Source organism: Chiloscyllium plagiosum, chromosome 40, assembly GCF_004010195.1.
Source record: "Chiloscyllium plagiosum isolate BGI_BamShark_2017 chromosome 40, ASM401019v2, whole genome shotgun sequence".
Classification (NCBI taxonomy): domain Eukaryota; kingdom Metazoa; phylum Chordata; class Chondrichthyes; order Orectolobiformes; family Hemiscylliidae; genus Chiloscyllium; species Chiloscyllium plagiosum.
The window spans coordinates 19,736,041-19,756,860 of NC_057749.1; the positions used below are offsets into that span (position 1 = coordinate 19,736,041).

The window sequence follows — 20,820 nt, forward strand, 5'->3', positions numbered from 1 at the left end:
TATAAATGTAAAGCCCCTTTGCTCATGTCTAGTCTGGCTGACAACATCAAGAAATAAGCAAGACTTTGGCTAAGGTGCAATCTGGGCTATTTTGTTTGATCCTGTGACATTAATGTTGAGAACAGAGAATTGTTAGCACTGGGGATGGGTAATAAACACTATTTTGTAGTTCAAATGAACTGTCATGGGCAACAGAAATGAGAGGAACTGAAGTAGTTCACAGAAGTTAGGATTGTTTTCTTGAAAGGAGTGGAGTAATAGGTGTGCTATGTAGCAGTTCACTCAAGGATTCTGACTTGCTGGAGCAATAAAACTTGGACACGTTATCGTCTGGAGCAATGCGTAATGATAGTTGAGGCTCCAATTCCTCTCCATCACATGGCTGACCAGGAATCTTTACATATACCACTGGCAAGTGTTGGAAGGATTTACAAGTTGATACTCAATACTTTTGATACTAAATACTTTTAGCTGCGTTATGAATATATCTTCCTTCGTCCTCCTTGGATTCACCAAATTCTAGAATAGGACTCCAATCTGGATCTTCTGGCCCAGAGCTAGGGATGCTACTTGCCTGATTTTACAGAGAGATTCACTGTTGTGAAGGGATTTGAAAGGGTATGTGGGAGAAATAGTTTCCATTGCCAGAAGCATTGATAACCAGAGAAAACAGAGTTAAGAAAATTGGCCATAAGAACTGGAGGTGGAGATGACAAGAAATCTATGAACGTACAAAGAAAATGTGCAAGGATGTAGAGCAGAAGGAGTGGGATGAACTGGATTGGTACAGATTTTCAAGGTTCTGGATCAGTGGTGCTGGAAGAGCACAGCAATTCAGGCAGCATCCGAGGACAGGCAAAATCGACGTTTCGGGCAAAAGCCCTTCATCAGGAATAAAGGCAGAGAGCCTGAAGCGTGGAGAGATAAGCTAGGGGAGGGTGGGGTTGGGGATAGAGTGGCATAGAGTACAATAGGTCAGTGGGGAAGGAGATGAACGTGATAGGTCAGGGAGGAGAGGGTGGAGTGGATAGGTGGAAAAGAAGCTGGGCAGGTCGGACAAGTCCGGACAGGTCAGGGGACCGAGTTTCTGGAGGTTAGAAGCTAGGATGAGGTGGGGGAACGGGAAATGAGGAAACTGTTGAAATCCACACTGATGCCCTGGGGTTGAAGTGTTCCCAGTGGCTCAACATTTCAACTCCCCCTCCCACTCTGCCAAGGATATGGAGGTGCTGGGCCTCCTCCACCACCGCTCCCTCACCACCAGACGCCTGGAGGAAGAACGCCTCATCTTCCACCTCGGAACACTTCAACCCCAGGCCACCACCAGACGCCTGGAGGAAGAACGCCTCATCTTCCGCCTCGGAACACTTCAACCCCAGGGCATCAATGTGGATTTCAACAGTTTCCTCATTTCCCCTTCCCCCACCTCATCCTAGCTTCTAACCTCCAGCAACTCGATCCCCTGACCTGTCCGGACTTGCCCGACCTGCCCAGCTCCTTTTCCACCTATCCACTCCACCCTCTCCTCCCTGACCTATCACCTTCATCTCCTTCCCCACCTACCTATTGTACTCTATGCTACTCTCTCCCAACCCACACCCTCCCCTAGCTTATCTCTCCACGCTTCAGGCTCTCTGCCTTTATTCCTGAAACGTCGATTTTGCCTGTCCTCGGATGCTGCCTGAATTGCTGTGCTCTGCTAACTCAGAAGGACAATGGAACAGATTCAGGAAAACATAAATGGACCGATATCAAAGAACTAGTTTGAAGTAAAAAAGGCAGAGAAGGAAAGAAATAACAGCAATGACGTTACAAGTTCCTCTCTCCCTGTCTGTCTCCAGCTCAGGAACCAGTGTCCAATGAAAAAGCAACTTGGAAAAACAGCCATTCATTGAGATCTCAAGGACGTCTGCAAACTCTGTCACTGTTGAGGAAACAAGACAACAGCAAAACAATTGTGGTGTCAAGTTTCACTCTCATAATTCAAGAACTTTAAAATGCTATTTATTTTACCTTCCTGTCTGTAATAGACACCGTAACCCTTTTAAACATATTATCTGTGTTTTTGTGTGCGTATCACATAATGTTTTTACTATTTTGATTGGAGGGATTGTGAGTAATAGATTTCATTTTCCTTTCACCAAGAAACCTTGCATTTTCGGCTAGTTCATTTTAAACTGATTAGAACATAGAACAGTACAGCAGAGGAACAGGCTCTTTAGTCCACCATTGCTGTGCTGACCATGATGCCATTCTAAACTAATCCCATCTGCCAGGACATGGTGGGTGGTGTCTCGAACGTATGTGGGGAGTTCCTGGACGAGGGGGGATAGGACAGTGTCGAGGTAGGTAGAGATGAGTTCAGTGGGGCAGGAGCATGCTGAGACAATGGGTCGGCCAGGGTGGTCAGGCTTGTGGATTTTCAAGGGTCAGGGCACAGATACAATGGTTCAGATGTGATGTTTCTCTGCTGTTTGTCTGATTGTATAAGGATGATGAATAAATAGCTCTCATAAATTAGCAGAAAACAGTGACAATGAAGTTATGAAAATTTGAGTGAGGGTGAGAATAATTGAAGAATATTGCAGATGTTTCATGTCTCACAAGGTTACCATAGATACAGATAAACAGTCAAATCTCTGATGTAATGAGCACATTATTGACCACCCCTTCTGATTTTTATTTTTAAGGGAATGTTTGAGCCCCACCTGAAGAGTTTCTACATCAGATCCACTGACCCAACGCAGATTAAAGTGCTGAAGGTGGGTGTGCACTCACAATTGCTGTTGATTTGCATATATTAGTGCTACAGAGTAACAGATTGGTTACAGCTGCTCCACACAGAAAACCAAGATAATATTCATCTCTCTCTTGTCTTTTGCAGTTGGAAGTTCTGACCAATCTGGCCAGTGAGACCAATATATCAACCATTCTCCGTGAGTTCCAGGTAAGGATGGAACAGACATTCGCACTACTCAGTGCTTCCTGTGTAACACGCTGTGATTAACACCAGCTGCTTCTCAGTGCACCAGCGAAGTCTCTCCACCATACCTCATTCCAACTGGGACACTAATATCCTTCTGCCCCATTTTATTGTGACTTGAGCAGTGATAACCTTCTGCTTTATTCACTTTTCTTCATTCTCTCATGGGATGAGAGTGTTGCTGGCAAGACCAAAATTTGTTGCCGACTTTAACTGCTCTTGAGCTGAGTGGTTTCCTGGGCCATTTCAGATGGCAGTCAAAAATCAGCAAAGTTACTATGAGTGAAGTTACATGTAGGGCAAGACCAGATAAGGATGGCAGATTTCTTTCTCTAAAGGACATTGTGAATCAGCTATCTTCTCACAAAAATCAAAATTATTTCCATGGTCATTCATTTCCAGAATTAAACCCCTCGGGGGTTTTAAACCATGTCACCATAAACCATGTCCTGCAGCAGGCAACGAAGAAGGCAAATCGTACATTGTCCTTCATAGCAAGAGAATCGGAGTACAACAACAGGAATGTCTTACTGCAATTGTAAAGGGCCTTGGTGAGACCACACCTGAAGCACTGTGTGCAGTTTTCTCCTCCTTATTTGAGGAAGGACATTTTGGCTGCGGAAGGCGTGCTACAAATGTTTATCAGACTGATTCCTGGGGTGGCAGGACTGATGTACAAAGAAAGACAGAATCAATTAGGACTGTACTCACTGGAATTTAGGAGTTTGAGGGGATTCTCATAGAAACATGTAAAATTTCAACTGGACTAGACAGGTTAAATGCAGGAAGGATGTATCCGAGAGAGTCCAGAGAGTCTAGAACTGGGTTGCTGTCTAAGGATACTGGGTAGGCCACTTAGGACTGAGTTGAAGAAAAATTTCTTCGTCTAGAAAGTGGTGAGCCTGTGGATTCCTCTGCCACAGAAAGCAGTGGATGCCAAAACATTTAATTTTTTCAAAAATTAGATGCAGTTCTTAGAGCTAGAGGGATCAAAGAGTGTGGGGACAAAGAGGGAACAAGATACTGAGGAGGATAATCAGCCATGATCGTATTGAAATGGTGGTGCAGGCTCAAAGGACTGAATGGCCTGCTCCTTCTCCTATTTTATATTCTTCCATGATGTTTGTTACACATCAACTTTAGTGATTGGAAAGTAGTAATCAGAAAGATTCTGGGTGGCACGGTGGCGCAGTGGTTAGCGTTGCTGCCTCACAGCGCCACAGACCCGGGTTCAATAACCGCCTCAGGCAACTGTCTGTGTGGAGTTCGCACATTCTCCCCGTGTCTGCGTGGGTTTCCTCCAGGTACTCCGGTTTCCTCCCACAGTACAAAAATAATGTGCAGGTTAGGTGAATTGGCCATGCTAAATTGCCCGTAGTGTTAGGTGAAGGGGTAAATGTAGGGGAATGGTTCTGGGTGGGTTGCTCTTTGGAGGGTCGGTGTGGACTTGTTGGGCCGAAGGGCCTGTTTCCACACTGCAAGTAATCTAAATATATTTTCCAACTGGAGACTGGATTGTGAGATTTGCTCCTACAAACGGTTGTAGAAAGAGCCCATGAATTCTACTGAAAGTGAATTTGACAGTTGTACTGTTGTAAGCATGTAGAGCAGCTAGAAGAGTAAGAATGGATGAGATGGATGTTAAGGGAGTGGGTACTGAATGAGAGAGAGTGGGTTTGAACTGCATGGTTCATGTGAGAACAGTAGAACAACATTGATGAGCTGACACCCTTTGTAAGTTATAATGATTACCACCTTAAAGCTAGAAAGTTACTATAAGTGAACCATTCCTATATGGTCCTTTGTGTTAGCTGTGTAAGTGTGTGTATGTGAGTGTATGCTTGAGTAGGTGCATGCACATACACAGATATGTAGCTGCATATACACTTGTGGGTGTGCATGTGTGTGTGTGTGCATGTAGGATGTGTATGAATGTGCACAATTTTGAGTGTGTATAGGTACCTGTGTTTGAGTAATCATGTATGTATATATTAAGGGGAGAACTTTGCATTCCTATGCAGAAGGTTCTGATGTTTAAACATTCTTTTGGGTCATTGAATTACATTACAAATCTCAGGATGCTCCAAAGTATTTTACAACCAATGAAGAACTGATGAATGTAGCAATTGTTATAATGTAAGAAACTAAGTGAACACTACATCTACCCAGTATTCAACCATCTCTGATTGGAAGAACTAAATACTTCTGCAAAAATATCTGACCTATTGAGTTCAGCAGAGGAGACAGTTTGGACCAAACTGTACAAGAATTAGGAATTAACACAGTTTAACCGAGAGAAAAAAAATGTTTCTGTATATAGTGCAGGTTAAAACTAACCTGTTTTAGAATATAAATATAAGACGGTCACTAATAAATCCAAAAGGATTTTAAGAAAAATGTTTTTACCCAGTCAGTGGTGAAATTGTGGAATTTGCTGCCTCGATGAATTAGAGTCCTCATGCTTCCTGGTTTTTGGAACTGTGCAATTAGTTTTCTTGAGCTATTGTCAGCAAATGAGAGGAAGTGTTACTGTATATATTGTTCATGAAATCTATAGCATTCCAGAGGTATGGCTTAGAACCAGATCATGTTGTCTGAGCCTTGTTGGTCTATCCAACACTCAATCTCCAACCTTGGAATTGTTCCAAATGCACCACTTTGTTGTTAATTGTGAAGCAAATAACATTTAGGGCCAATGAATATTGTTTGGAAGTTCTGAGTCCTGAGAGGGCAACTGAATGGGAAAGAGAGAGAAACAGAAGTCAGATGAGAAACAGAAAGAAAGACAAAACATCAATTGGGAAGAAAGAGAGAAACTGAAACTTGGGGTGGGGGATGAAAGAGCTAGAAATTGTGGGAGGCAAGAGAGCGGTAATAAAACACACGCTATAGAGGGGAAGAAGGTGAGAAACAGAAACTGGGGGAATGAAAGAGAAAGAGCGAAACAAGCTAGAGAGAGAGTAAACAAGAACCTGCAACAGACATGGAGAAGAGAAAGTGAGACAGAAACTAATGGTTAGAATGATGAAAGAGAAATAGAAATGGAAAAGGATGGGGAGAGAAAAAGCAAGAGGGGAGGTAGGGAGAGAGGGAAAAAAAGACAAACTTGGACACACAGAAAAAAGAAAGATTAAAAACCGTGTGAGAGAGGGAAGGTGGAATAGAAACACTGGGTGTGGAGGATTGGGTGGAGAGGAAGCAACTTGGTGAGAGTAAACATAGTGGGGAGCAATGCAGCGTACTTTGATTAAATGGCTGCTTCTATTTGAAGAACCCTTATTCTTTTATTGCTGCATAAAGAGGAAAGAGGCTTCTTGAAAGTCTTGATAAATGTCAGAAATGTAGTTCTGGGAAGATTATCCTCTATTTAGCTTCACACCCCAGCCATCCCATAATAACCCTGACACAAAGTTGCAGGTTTGAATGCCTGTTCTCAAAATTACAACCAACGCAAAGGTTTCTGATGGTAAAGATATTAGTAAATCACTTGTTTGATCAGATGGCCCTGAAGGACTTCAGGTATAATCATCCTGTTTTCGCCAAGTAGTTTTTAGAAAACAAGGGGTCAAGCTGAGGTCAGGTGGAGACAACGGAAATGTGACTGAATTAAATAAGTGGGCTGCACAATGAACAATGTGATGACTCGAGGAGTTAGTTACTGCAGCTTTAACTTTGTTAATTTGTGCTAAATCATAGAATGGTTACAGCTTGGGAGGAGACCATTTAATCTTGTGTCTGTGCCAGCTCTCCAAATTAGCTCAGTGTCATTTAGCAGCCTTCTCTCCATAACCCTGCATTTACTCTCTTCCAGATAATAATCCAGTTTTCTCTTAAAGGCCTTGCTTGAACTGCCTCCCCATACTCTCAAACTGTGCAAATGTTAACCAGTCTCTTGTGTGAAAACGTTTTCCTCATGTTGTCATTATTTCTTTTGCCAGTTATCTTAAATCTGTGCCCTCTTACTATTGATACTTACACCAGTCGGCATAGTTTCTCTACATTTACAGTCCAGATTGACTACAGCTCCGTTGTGAACACCATTATCCCCTGATCTCCAGACTGATCTCAGAATTCCGTGATCTTGGTCTTGGCTCTGACCTCTGGAACTGGATCCTCAGCTTTCTGACCCACACACTGCAATCAGTGAAGATAGGTAACTACACCTCCTCCACAAATGCGCTCATCACTGGAGCCCCCCAAGGATGTGTCCTCAGCCCCCTATACCCTGTACACCCACAACTGTGTTGTCAAATTCCAAATGGACGCCATCTATAAATTGGCTGAAGACACCATTGTAGTGGGATGGATATCTAACAATGATGTATCAAAATACAGAAGGGAGATAGATGTCTGGTGACATGGTGCAATGAGAATAACTTCTCTCTCAAAGTTGACAAAACTAAAGAACTGATCACTGACTTCAGAAAGAAAGGAGGAGAGCACACCCCCATCTACATCAATGGAACTGAGGTTGAGAGGGTGGAGAGCATCAAGTTCCTCAGATAAGCAATAACATTTCCTGGACTTCCCATGTAGGTGTGACAGTCAAGAAGGCACAACAATGCCTCGCCTTCCTCAGTTGGCTCAGGAAATTTGGCATATCTGTAAGGACCCTCACCAACTTCTACAGTTGCACCATTGAGAACATACTGTCTGGGTACAAAACAGCCTGGTATGGCAACTGCTTTGCCCAGCACTGTAAGAAACCACAGAAGGTAGTGTGCACAGCCCAGACCACCATGGTAGCCAACCTTCCATCCATGGACTCCATTTACATGGCTTGCTGCCGGGACACGCTGTCATCATCAAAGACCCATTGGACCCTGTAATGATCTCCTGCAACCTCTTCCATCAGGCAAACGATACAGAAGCCTGAACACATGCAGCAACAGGTTTAGGAAAGCTTCTTCCCAGCTGTAATTAGACTGATGAATGGACTCCCTAGCCTCAAATAATGCTGATCTTGCTAATACTGATCTTGCCTCGCACATGCTCTCTGCATTGTAACCTGTGTGCCTCTGTCTAAGTCTTTTTGATCTGTACATCTTCGCTTCCTATGATCTGCTTGATACTGCTCATAAACAAAGCTTTTCACTTACTTCAGTGTACATGACAATAAAACAATCAATCAATCAATTAATCAGACCCATCATGATTTAGAATACTTCCATCAAATCTCTTCACCTTTTGTGCTCCGAGGAAAACAACCTCTTTTCTTGCTAAATTATTCACAGAACAGAAACTTAGGGGAAATGGTGGTAAATTGGTCATGTCACTGGACTGTTAATCCAGAACCCCAGGTCAATGTTTCTGAGGACATGTCTTCAAATACCCCAGCAGCAAGTGGTGACATTTGAACTCAGTAAAGGATGTCTGGAATAAAAAATTAGTTTATTGATGACAAAACACAACTGATTTACTAATGTTCTTTAGGGAAGGAAATCTACCATTCTCACCTGGTCTGGCCGACATGTGACTCTATATCCAGAGTAATGTGTTTGACTCTTAACTGCCCTTTGGGCAATTAGGGAAGGGCAATATGGCTGGCCAGGGATGTGCCCACATCCCATGAAGGAATTTTTAAAAAACTCCAAACCTTGGAACTATTCTTATTAATCTTTTCTGCAAAAACTCTAATGCCTTCACATCCCTCTTAAAGTGTGGTATCCAGAACTGAACATACTTCTCAATCTCAACTGGATTATTATTTTACACATGTTCAACATAAGTCCTTGCACTTGTACATTATAGCTCTCTTCAGAAAGCTGTGATATTATATATTTTATTAATGCCTCTCTCAATCAGTTCTGCCCCTTTCAATGACTAAATATGCGTGTTCACCCATGTCCCTCAGCTTCTGCAAACCATTTGGAGTTGTATCCTTAATTTTATACTTTCTCTGTGGTCAGAATCTTATTTGTACTAATTCAGGACTAAGTACTGAGCAAGAGTGTTCCCAGGAGAGTAACCTGTGACCTGTTAATTTGAGAAAACCCTCTGGGTCTTCTGGTAATCAGATAGCTGATATAATCATAGAACCCCTTAAGTGTGGAAGCAGTCTATTCAGCCCATCAAGTCCACACTGACTCTCCAAAGAGCATTCCACCCAGACACATTCCTATACCCTATCCCTGTAACACAGAATTTCCCAATGCTAATCCACCTAGCCAACACATCCCTGGACTCTATGGGTAATTTAGCATCGCCAAACCGCCTAACCTGCATATGTTTGGATTGTGGGGGGAAACTGGAGCACCTGGAGGAAGCCCCAGCTGACACGGGGAGAATGTTCAAATTCCACACAGAGAGTTGTCAGTGGCTGGAATCAAACCCAGGTCCTTGGCATTGTGATGCAGCATTGCTGACCATTGAGTCACTATGTGGCCTCCAGTTTACCTGCTGGAATCGGTACTGGGGGATATGGGCTGGGTGCTGGCAGGTGGGACTAGATTGGATTGGGATATTTGGTCGGCATGGACGGGTTGGATCGAAGGGTCTGTTTCCATGCTGTACATGGTATTACACCCCTTTTTTGGGAAAATTAGAATAGGAGGAAGGTCGGTGTTGTGTCGGGGAGGGTGATGATATCTGGGGCTGGGACACAGGAATGGATGGGAGAGTTTTGAAAGGAAAGAGTGGTGAGTCTCTCAGGTGCCACTCCTTTTTCATTCAACCTGCTCTTGGGTCTATGCCAATTTATAGCAGATCAAGCTGCACCTCCCCACAAGCTGACAGTCTGCCAGCATTGAATTACCATTTGGAAAAGATTAGAGTGGCGCTGGAAAAGCACAGCATATCAGGCAGCATCCGAGAAGCAGGAAAATTGACATTTCGGGCAAAAGCCCTTAATCAGGAATGGGTCTGGGAGCCTCGGGGGTGGAGAGATAACTGGGGTGGGGCTGGAAGGGGAGGTAGCTGAGAGTGCAATAAGTGGATGGAGGGGTTGGTAAAGGTGACGAAGAGGAGGGTGGAGCAGATAGGTGGGAAGGACGATTGACAGGTGGAACAGTTCATGCGGACGGTGCTGAGCTGGAAGGTTGGAACTGTAGTAAGGTGGGGGGAGAGGAAATGAGGAAACTGGTGAAGTCCACATTGATGCCATGGGTCCCAAGGTGGAAGATGAGGCGTTCTTCCCCCAGGCATCGGGTGGTGAGGGAGTGGCGATGGAGGAGCCTCAGGACCTGCATGTCCTCGGCAGAGTGGGTGGAGGAGCTGAAAGTTTGGCCATGGGGTGGTGGAGTTGATTAATGCAGGTGTCCTGGAGATGTTCTCTGAAGCGCTCTGCAAGAAGGTGTCCAGTCTCTCCAGTGTAGAGGAGACCGCATCGGGAGCAACAGATGTGCCTTCCATATCCATCAAAGTTTCAGCTTAGACAATGCATTAAAGGTGTGAGATTAGAATCTGTCTGTATTCCAACCTGGAGTCAGACTGGTTTTATTTCCAAAGTAGGAATTTATAAAATGTCACATTGACTGCCTAAAGGTTGTGTGCTTTTAGAACAAGATAAGATTAGGTTCCCTACAGTGTGGAAACGGGCCATTCGGCCCAACAAGTCCACGCCGACCCTCCAAGGAGTGGCCCACCCAGTCCTCTTTCCATCTGACTAATGCACCTAATACTACAAGCAATTTAGCATGGCCAAAGTCTTTGGACTTTGGGAGGAAACTGGAGTACACTGAGGAAACTCACGCAGACATGGAGAGAATGTGCAAACTCCACAAACAGTCGCCCGAGGCCAGAATCAAACCTGGGTCCCTGGTGCTGTGAGGCAGCAGTGCTAACTGAGCCATCTTCAAATACAAATCTGCAAATGCACATTCACTCCATAGACGTCTGTCTGTGTGTGTGTGTGTGCGCGCGCGCGCTTTATAGAGTGTGTTTGCAAGCATGACGGAGTATATGCCTGTGAGAGGGTGTGCGTGTGTGTGTGTGGATGTGAGAGCATGTGTATGAGACAGGGTTTGTGTAAGAGTGTGTATAGTGTTGTGGGTCACCTGTAGTGTGATGTGAACCCAAGATTCCGGTTGAGGCCATCCTCATGGGGACCAAACTTGGTTATCAACATTAGCTCGGTGACTCTGTGGTGTTGCATGTCCTGAAGTCCACCTTGGAGGACGTTCACCCGAAGATCTGAGGTCAGATGTCCTTGACCACTGAAGTGCTTCCTCACTGGGAGGGTACAGCCCTGACTGACGATTGTTGCACCGGGCGCATTCATCGTTATTGTAGCGTCTGCTTGATCTTGCCCATATACCATGCCTCGGGGCTTCCTTGCCTGCAGCTTTTGAGATAGACAACATTGGCTGAGTCACATGAGCACCTGCTGTGCACATCGTGGGTGGTGTCCCCATGTGTAATGGTAGTATCTATGTTGACACTCTGACATGTCGTGCCGTGGTTGTGTGGTGTTGTGGTTGATGTTGTCCTGAAGACTGGGCCGTTTGTTGCGAACAATTGTCTGTGGCGAAGGGTACCCTATCGGTCATAGCCTGTCTGTCTCCTGAAGAGATCATTATGGTTTCTCGCTGTGGCAAGTTGGAACTGGTGATCAATGAGTTGAGCATCGTATCCCGTTCTTATGAGGGCCCCCTTCAGATCTCCATCGCAATCTTCCTCAACTGAACTGATCCTGTGTTTGCATAAGGCTTGTCTGTAGGGGATGACTGTTTTAATATGTTTCAGTGGAAGCTATAGTAGTGCAGCATTGTGAGGTTATCCATGGTCTTGCAGAAGGGTAAGATACTGAGGTGTCCGTCCTTGATGGAGATGCGTGTATCCAAAAATGAGACTGATTTGAGATTGAGAATGAGAACGGGATACGATGCTCAACTCATCGATCGCCAGTTCCGACATCCCATGGTAAATCTGATGCTGAGATGAAACTTGTTGAGGTCACTATGTAATTGTTTCAGTGACTCCTTGCCATGGATCCAGAAGAAGAAAATGTCGTCAATGTATCTGGTGTATCGTGTTGGTCGGAGGTCCTGTGCAGCAAAGAATTCTTGTTTGAACTTGTGAATGAAAATGTTGGCAAATTGGGGTCCAAGTTTGGTCACTATGGTTGTTCTGTGTGTCTGGATAATGAAGTGATTGTCAAAAGTGAAGACGTTGTGGTCGAGGATGAAGCAGATGAGTTGTTGGATGATGTCTGGACATTCGCAGTTGTTGGTATTGAGTACTGAGGTTGTTGCAGTGATGGCATCGTTATGGGGATGCTGATGTATAGTGCCGAAACATCCATTGTAACGAGAAATGTTCCTGGTTCGACTGGTCCATGGGTGCTTAGATTCTGTAAGAAATCTGTAGTGTCGTGACAGAAGCTGGAAGCCCTCTGTACAACGAGTTTCAAGATGCCCTCGACATCGAGCCAAAGAGGTTCTCACACAGGGTCCCGTTGCCTGATGCAATAGGATGTCCAGGTGTGTTGGCTTTGTATATATTTGGAAGGCAGTAGAAGTCCCCTATGCAAGAAGTGTGCAGGATGAAAATGTGTAGGGTACTCTGAAGGTCTGGATCAAAAGTGTTGCTTGATCTGTTTAGGTCACAGGTATGTTCTTTGGTCAGATCGGCAAGTAGTTGCCTGTTCTAGGTTGTTCAGTTGTCGGTACACTTCTTTGCAGGCGTTTGTTCTATTCTGTATGACTATGGCTCCTCCTTTGTCTGCTGGTTTGTTGACAGTGTTGTGATTGGTCTTGAGAGCTTGAATGGCGTTGCATTGTGCTCAGTGATATTTTGCTCCACCTTGTGAGTGTGGCTGAGAAATTTGGCTTTCACATATTTCCTGACAGTTTGAGCATCTATATAAGCCCAGGACAATGGCCCTCTGGAGGGTTTCCTTTGGTTGCTCCATTGCAGATCTCTCTGTCAATTGTTCCGTTTTGTCAGTTGTCTAATTGGACTCGCTGCTGACATCTTGGAAGAATTCCCAGAGTCTCATTCGCATGATGAATTCCTCTGTGCCTGCCGCAAGACCAGTGGAGTCCATTTTGGTGGTGAGGCAGAGTTGAGCCATTGGCTGAGAACTTTGATCTCATCCAGTTGAAGGGTATGGTCCAATAAGTTGACAATCGATTTCCCTGTGGTGGTGCCATTTTCAACTGTGGTGCCAGGGGAGGCTTCGCTACTGCTGGTGGTTATGCCAAGTTTCTTTAGCTTCTTGTTCTTGATGTGCAAAGGACACACCCGTGAACTAAACAGATTGATCAAGACTTTTGATTCAGTCTTTCAGAGTACCCTGCGTATTCTCATCTCGTGTAATTCTCACGTAGGGGACTTCTACTTCCTTCTGAAGGTACACAAAGCCAACACACCTGGACATCCCATCATCTCGGGCAGTGGGACTCTGTGTGAGAACCTTTCTGGCTATGCCAGGGTGTGGCAATGCTGCTCCTTTAACAAAGTTGTTCTGTCCTTATTTTTTTTTCAGAGGGATTGTAATGGCAGAGGTTCTGAAAAGCCTGGAAATATCTACTTGAAAAAGCACTTAATTGCTTTTATTTAAAATACTTGTACAATGAAAGGGGAGTGGCCATTTTTCCCAGATCAGGGTTTGGTTTGGTTTGGTTTTAGCAGTCTGGTGGGGTTTTGTTTGCAGCTTCTGGTCAAGTTTAGCTGTGAACCCAGAGAAGCTGCTGGACCCAAAGTGGTTCCATGCTGATCCTCTCCCTCTCTGACATCTCTCCTGTACGAATCTGTGTTTGGTTTTACCTTTTTTAGCCAAGGGAATGTTTATGGGGATATTGCAAGTATTTGGAACAGCATTGTTAAATTGCAATAGAGTCGATTGGGTTTTCAGTTAGGTTGTTATTCTAAATTCAGTTCTCCTTTGTATGTGTTTCATTCAGTGGTCTGTAAATAAACTTAGTTTTGTTTAAAACTGTACAGTTGGGTCAGCTGTATTACTCCTGGAATATTCACTTTACACCTGATTAAAACAACCAGAAAAGTTAGGGTCCGGGCTATCTTCTTGAAATATTTTGACGTGTCTGGTCTGGTCCATAACAGAGGGCATATTGAAGCTCATTCTTCAGGGATCCCCTCAGCTTCTGTTGTGACACCACAGATTTCTTACAGAAACTCAGCACCCATGGACCAGTTGAACTAATGAACATTTCGGCACTTTATACCAGCATCCCCCACGAAGACAGCATCGCGGCAACAGCCTTTGCACTCAATACCAACAACTGCCAATCTCTAGACACCATCCAACAACTCATTTGCTTCATCCTCGACCACCGTGTCTTCACCTTCTACAACCAGTTCATTATCCAGACACCCGGAACAGCCATGGAAACCAAATTTTCACCCCAGTAGGCCAACATTTTCATGCACAAATTCAAACAAGACTTGTTTGCTGCACCGGGCCTCCGACTAACACAATACTCCAGATATATTGGCAACATTTCTTCCTTTGGAACCATAGCGGGGAGTCACTGAAACAATTTCATAGTGATATCAACAAGTTCATCCCACCATCAGACTTACCATGGCATACTATTTAGAATCAGTCTCATTTTTGGACACATACATCTCCATCAAAGATGGGCACCTCAATACCTCACTCTACAGCAAGCCTATGGATAACCTCACAACTTTGCACTTCTCTAGTTTCCATCCTAAACATATTGAAACAGCCATCCCCAATGGACAAGGCCTACGCATACACAGGATCTGTTCAGATGAGGAGGAACGCAACAAAAACCTGAAGGTGCTGAAGGACACCCTCATAAGAATGAGCTACAATGCCCAATTCATTGATCGCCAGTCATCGTAATGACCTCCACAGGAGATGGACAGAGGATACACCTGAAAGGCTACCCCTCTTTGCTCCACTTTCCAGGCGTGGAGAAACGACACCTCATTCTTCACAGCCTACATCCACATTATTGATGAGAATGAGCACCTTACCAAGATCTTCCCTATGCCTCCATGTCACGCCTTTAAACAACCGCCAAATCTTAAACAGACCATTGTTCGCAGCAAACTACTCAGTCTTCAGGACAAAATTGGCCACAACACCACACAACCCTGTCATGGCAAACACTGCAAGACATATCTGAGTGTCAACACGGATACTACCATTACATGCGGGGACACCACCCACCACGTGCGTGGTAGGTAATCATGTAACTCGGCCAACATTGTCTATCTCAAATGCTACAGGTAAGGATGCCCCAAGGCATGGTATATGACAATGGATGAATGGACACCATGCAACAATCGCCAAGAGGGATATTCCCTCCTAGTGAGGGAACACTTCAGCAGTCAAGGACATTCAGCCTCGGAGCTTCAGGTGAATGTCCTCCAAAGCAGACTTGGGAACACACTGACCAGATGCTGATAGCCATGTTCGGTACCAAGTACAGTCTCAACTGGGATCTTGGGTTCATGTTACATTACAGGTGGCCCCACTACACTATACACTCTCACACATATACTTGCACATATTCACAAACACACTCACACAGACATATACTGTGTAACACTTGTGCACACGATCTATTAAGCGTGCGCGCGCACACACACACACTCTTGCACTCTTTCACACGCACATGTCTCTAGCACACACACATTCACAGACTCCCTCCCACACATGCACTCTCTCTCTCTCTATCTTTCTCTCTCTCTCTCCCTGACACACACACACACAAACAAAAGCTCTTTAAGTAATGTAGATCTTAAAGGTGTTTTAAAGGATGAGAAAGAAGTGTAGAAGTTCAGGGAAAGAATTCTAGAACATAAAATCCAGACAGCTGAAGGTGTACCCAACACCTGTGCAGAGTGAGAAATCTTGTAGCATCACCATAACCCACCTCCTCCTTCTGCAGGTGCAATTCCCCTACAGGTCATTGTTAATTATTGTGTTAGCTTTTAGTTATGCTTGCAAAGGTACTGCAGTGATTTGCTGTTACCTTCTGCAGGTTGCTCACATGGCTGACCAGGAATTTCTCCTATTCTTACTGCTTGCCATCGGAATGTTAGAAGGATTTAAAAGTTGAGGCTCAACCTGTTTGGCTGTGTTCTGAATGTACCTTCTTTGTGCATCAAGTCCTGGATTGGGATTTGAATTCAGAGATTTTGGTTCAGAGGCAGGGGTGCTATCCATTGTACCACACAATGTCCTCTCATTATTATTATGTAACTATTATTACTGTACAGCCATTCATCACTTTCTTTTTTCCTTTAGACATATATCAAGAGTCAAGACAAGGACTTTGTAGCTGCTACTATACAGGCTATTGGCCGATGTGCTACCAACATTGATGAGGTCCGTGACACTTGCCTGAATGGATTGGTTCAACTGTTGTCCAATAGAGATGGTGAGGCCCAAGCAACAAACAGCCAACAGCAAATACTGAAAGCTGGTAGAAAAATATTTAGTGTGCGACACTTGGTTTAAAATGCATGCCTTGTGCATCAATGACAAAACACAAGAGTAGAATATAGTAGCAATCACGATACAGATCCTTTGACAGATTTATTCTACTTGCAATCCCATTTCAGTCTGTATTTCTCTACCCATTAAGTCCCAATGCCATCCCAATGATTCACTGATCAAATCAAGCATCATGTTGTTTGCAATGTCACTGATGCTACTCAACCAGCCTGCACTTGCAAAACCCAACACAAATTATTTGTAATTGGACAGCATTTATTCAACAATCCTGATATGCTAATAGTTGCATGAATAACTATGTTAAGATTATTAGAGGAGCTTGTAATACGACATACTCTCATAAGCAGAGGTGTGTTCCCTGAAAACAAAAGGAATATGTTCAAGCCGCGTTCCTTGTTTGAATTACAGGGGAGCTTGGGAAACCTGTAGTTCTTGGTTGCTTTCTCCATGGCAATGCCAGAGTCTAATCAAATTCAAATTGCCAACCGATTAGCATCTTTTTTTTCCTGTAGCATAGATTATGATCATTTAGAATTTGGCATACTTGCATATGGCTTGATAAGTGCAAGACAGAAAACTTCAACAACATATCTGTTATTTCAGTATTATTCATTAACACATATTCCGCCATCCTGCAATGTCATCACATGTTTCCTAAGTGTGCAATCTCTCAGTCCTGTCATCCCAATTTGCAGTTCCTCTATTTTCTGTTGCTCAGGACATATCTGTTCAATGAAGGGCTGTATCATCCTGTTCTGTCCTCACTACCACCATCTCCTCTCCCACTCACTCACATGCTTACATTATTTGTCCTATGGTACTGAAGGAAGATGGGGCTATTGACTAGAGTTGTGCTGTTTTAATCACAACTTACATTGTATTGCAGAGTTGGTGGTTGCTGAATCTGTGGTCGTCATTAAGAAGCTGTTGCAGATGCAACCATCGCAACATAGTGACATCATCCGACATATGGCAAAACTCATTGACAACATCATGGTGAGTGTCAGGGTAGGATACGAGGATGTTGACTCTTTTACTTTTTAAAAAATTATTCATTTCAGAATGTAGATCTTCGCTGGTTAGGACAGCATTTACTACAATTCCTAATTGCCCTTGAGATGGTGGCAGTACTCCAGGAATCTATTTGATGCGGGAACATACACCCGGCTGTTAGGGAGGGGTTCCAGACCTTTGGCCAAGAAACACTGAAAGAAAGTTGATATATTTCTAAGTCAGTATTGTGAGTGGCTTAGAGAATAATTTTCAGGGAGTGGTTTTTCTATATATCTGCTGCCCTTGTCCTTCTAGGTCATAGTGATTTTGTGTTTGGAATGCCTAAGTGAATCTCTTAGACTGCTTCCCCTGAAATAATCCCCAGAACCTTACATTTATGACCACGTCGATCTTTCATTGCTCCATGTACAAATGCTGAAAATGTGTTGCTGGAAAAGCGCAGCAGGTCAGGCAGCATCCAAGGAGCAGGAGAATCGACGTTTCGGGCATGAGCCCTTCTTCAGGCTGATGCCCGAAACGTCGATTCTCCTGCTCCTTGGATGCTGCCTGACCTGCTGCGCTTTTCCAGCAACACATTTTCAGCTCTGATCTCCAGCATCTGCAGTCCTCACTTTCCCCTCCATGTACAATGCTAAATCTCTTATTGCTTGTTTGTGTGAGAGACCTGCATGCTCTTTCTGAATACTTAACCTGTTGACTCACAGTTGAATCCAGATTCCAGGCCACATTTGCACCCAAAAGGATCATCCAGAGAATCTCAGAACTTCTATTCAGTAACCCTCAAATGTTTCTTGTCGATGTGCCTGAAATATTACATTTTCCCTAAGTCTTTAGTGGATGGATGGAGTGAAATTTATTATCATGATCGTTACACCATGTCGAAAACTACTCTGTTGTCACAAGGGCATATATAAGGCAGCCTGCTCATGCAAGCATTAATTGGGACCCATCGACATCTAAGCCTTTCATCCCACTGTCATGCTCTAAAATATAATTGTGTTTACAGAGGAACCTTGATTATCCGAACAAGATGGGGGGGCACTGTTTCATTTGGATAACTGATTATTCGGTTAATTGATTCCATGCCTTTCCTCTGGGGCTTGGAGTTTTCTGTTAGGTTCGCTCCCCATTCAGGAGACTAGGCAGCAACACACCGCGTATGAGCCCCTGACCCGTCCAACACCACACCCCCATCCGCACCCCCCCCACCCCATCATCTGCCANCCTCCACTCCCGCACTCCCATCCACCCCCACTCCCTCTCTGGAGCAGCCAGACTGGACACACACATACACACCTTTTTACTGCAACTTTTTGATAGTTTCCACCTTTGCCCTGTACAGGACAATGTTAGAGAGATTATCTGGGAAAGGGGGGTTTAGGGTACACCCCTATGTAGAACTCCAGGGAAAGTGTTGGGGGAGAGAGAGAGGGCTGGAGGTCAGTCATTTGGAGACGGTGCCTGGGCTCCCATCGAGGTCTAGGACTGTTCTCGGCAGCATTTCGGTAAGCCGAGTTAACTTTTAATCACTGTAAAAAAGAGACGCGATCAGTGTTGAAAACACATCTTTGATGTAAAATTTCCATCGGACCTTGAGATCTTCTTCGGATAATCCGATATTCGGAATTGATATTTGGATAATCAAGGTTCCTCTGTAAACAGAATTCAAATCCACACTTTTATGTGATAGCTTTATTTAAGTTAGCTAAACTCCCTTAAAATCATCTCCATTGATTATTATCTCTCTACATTTATCCAACCATTTCAAACCAATTAACTCTTAAGTAATGTATCCACTACCTATTCACTCATTCCACTAGGTCTGAGGCATTCATAGAACATAGAACATTGAACAATACAGCGCAGAACAGACCCTTCAGCCCTCGATGTTGCGCCAACCTGTGAACTATTCTAAGCTCATCACCCTACACTATCCCATCATCATCCATGTGCTTATCCAAGGATCGTTTAAATCTCCCTAATGTGGCTGATTTAGCTATATTGGCAGGTAGGGCATTCCACACCCTTACCACTCTCTGAGTAAAGAAACTGCCTCTGACATCTGTCTTAAATCTATCACCCTATAATTTGTAGTTATGCCCTCTCGTACAAGCTGACGTCATCATCTGAGGAAAAAGACTTTCACTGTCTACCCTCTGATCATCTCGTCTGTCTCTATCAAATCCCCTCTTAGCCTTCTTCTTTCCAATGAGAACAGACGCAATGCTCTCAGCCTTTCCTCATAAGAGCTTCCCTCCAGACCAGGCAACATCCTGGTAAAACTCCTCTGCACCTTTTCCAATGCTTCCACATCTTTCTCGAAATATGGGGACCAGAGTTGTACACAGTATTCCAAGTGCGGCCGCGCTAGTGTTTGTATAGTTGCAGCATGACCTTGTGGCTCCGGAACTCAATCCCTCTACCAGAGAAACCTAACACACTGTATGCCTTCTTAACAGCACTATCAACCTGGGTGGCAACTTTCAGGGATCTATGTACATGGACTCCAAGATCCCTCTGCACTACCAAGAATCGGTCCATTGACCCAGTATTCTGCCTTCCTGTTATTCTTCCCAAAGTGAATCACCTCACATTTCGCTGCATTGAACTCCATTTGCTACCTCTCAGCCCAATTCTACAGTTTATCCAAGTCCCCCTGCAACCTGTAACATTCTTCCAAGTTGTCCATTACTCCACCGACTTTAGGGTCATCTGCAAATTTACTAATCCATCCACCTATGCCTGCGTCTAAATCATTTATAAAAATGACAAACAGCAGTGGTCCCAAAACAGATCCTTGTGGCACACCACTAGTAACCAGACTCCAGGCTGAATATTTTCCATCAACCACCACTCGCTGCCTTCTTTCAGAAAGCCAGTTTCTAATCCAAACTACAAATTCACCCTCAATCCCATGCCTCTGCATTTTCTCCAACTGCCTACCATATGGAACCTTATCAAAGGCTTGGCTGAAGTCCATGTACATCACCTCAACTGCCCTACTCTCATCTACATGCTTGGTCACCTTGTCAAAAAACTCAATGAGGTTTGTGAGACATGACCTGCCCTTAACGAAACCAAATTGAAATCAAATCGACTATTCGAAATCAAATTGTTGGTTGCTAAATGATTATAAATCCTATCACGTATAATCCTTTCCAAAACCTTTCCTACAACAGAAGTAAGGCTCCTTAAAACTATATTAGATAATAACAAATTCCTCTTTTTCCTTCATAAATAAAACTGTAATTTTTAAAAAATGAACAAAACATAGAAAATGACATACAATTATATTCCCATCTTTTCTTTGCACATTAAAGTTCCAAGTGTTCTTTCTCCAATAAATGTAACAGTTTCTTAGAAATTGCTGCTTTCTTTGTAAAACAATTAAATAGCTGATTGCTGCCATCCACCCATTTCAATTTGG

At 43.9% G+C, this 20,820-nt stretch overlaps 1 protein-coding gene across 6 annotated transcripts in view; it reads left to right on the plus strand.

The window, feature by feature from the left end:
- Positions 1-20,820, plus strand: part of LOC122542597 (AP-3 complex subunit beta-2) — a 240,980-nt gene that overhangs the window by 146,263 nt on the left and 73,897 nt on the right. For all 6 annotated transcript variants that reach the window (XM_043680543.1, XM_043680547.1, XM_043680545.1 and 3 more), the window contains 4 exons: positions 2,691-2,762; positions 2,885-2,947; positions 16,170-16,302; positions 17,266-17,375. In XM_043680543.1, the coding sequence (XP_043536478.1) occupies positions 2,691-2,762; positions 2,885-2,947; positions 16,170-16,302; positions 17,266-17,375 (378 nt within the window). The remainder of the gene's footprint in view (positions 1-2,690; positions 2,763-2,884; positions 2,948-16,169; positions 16,303-17,265; positions 17,376-20,820) is intronic.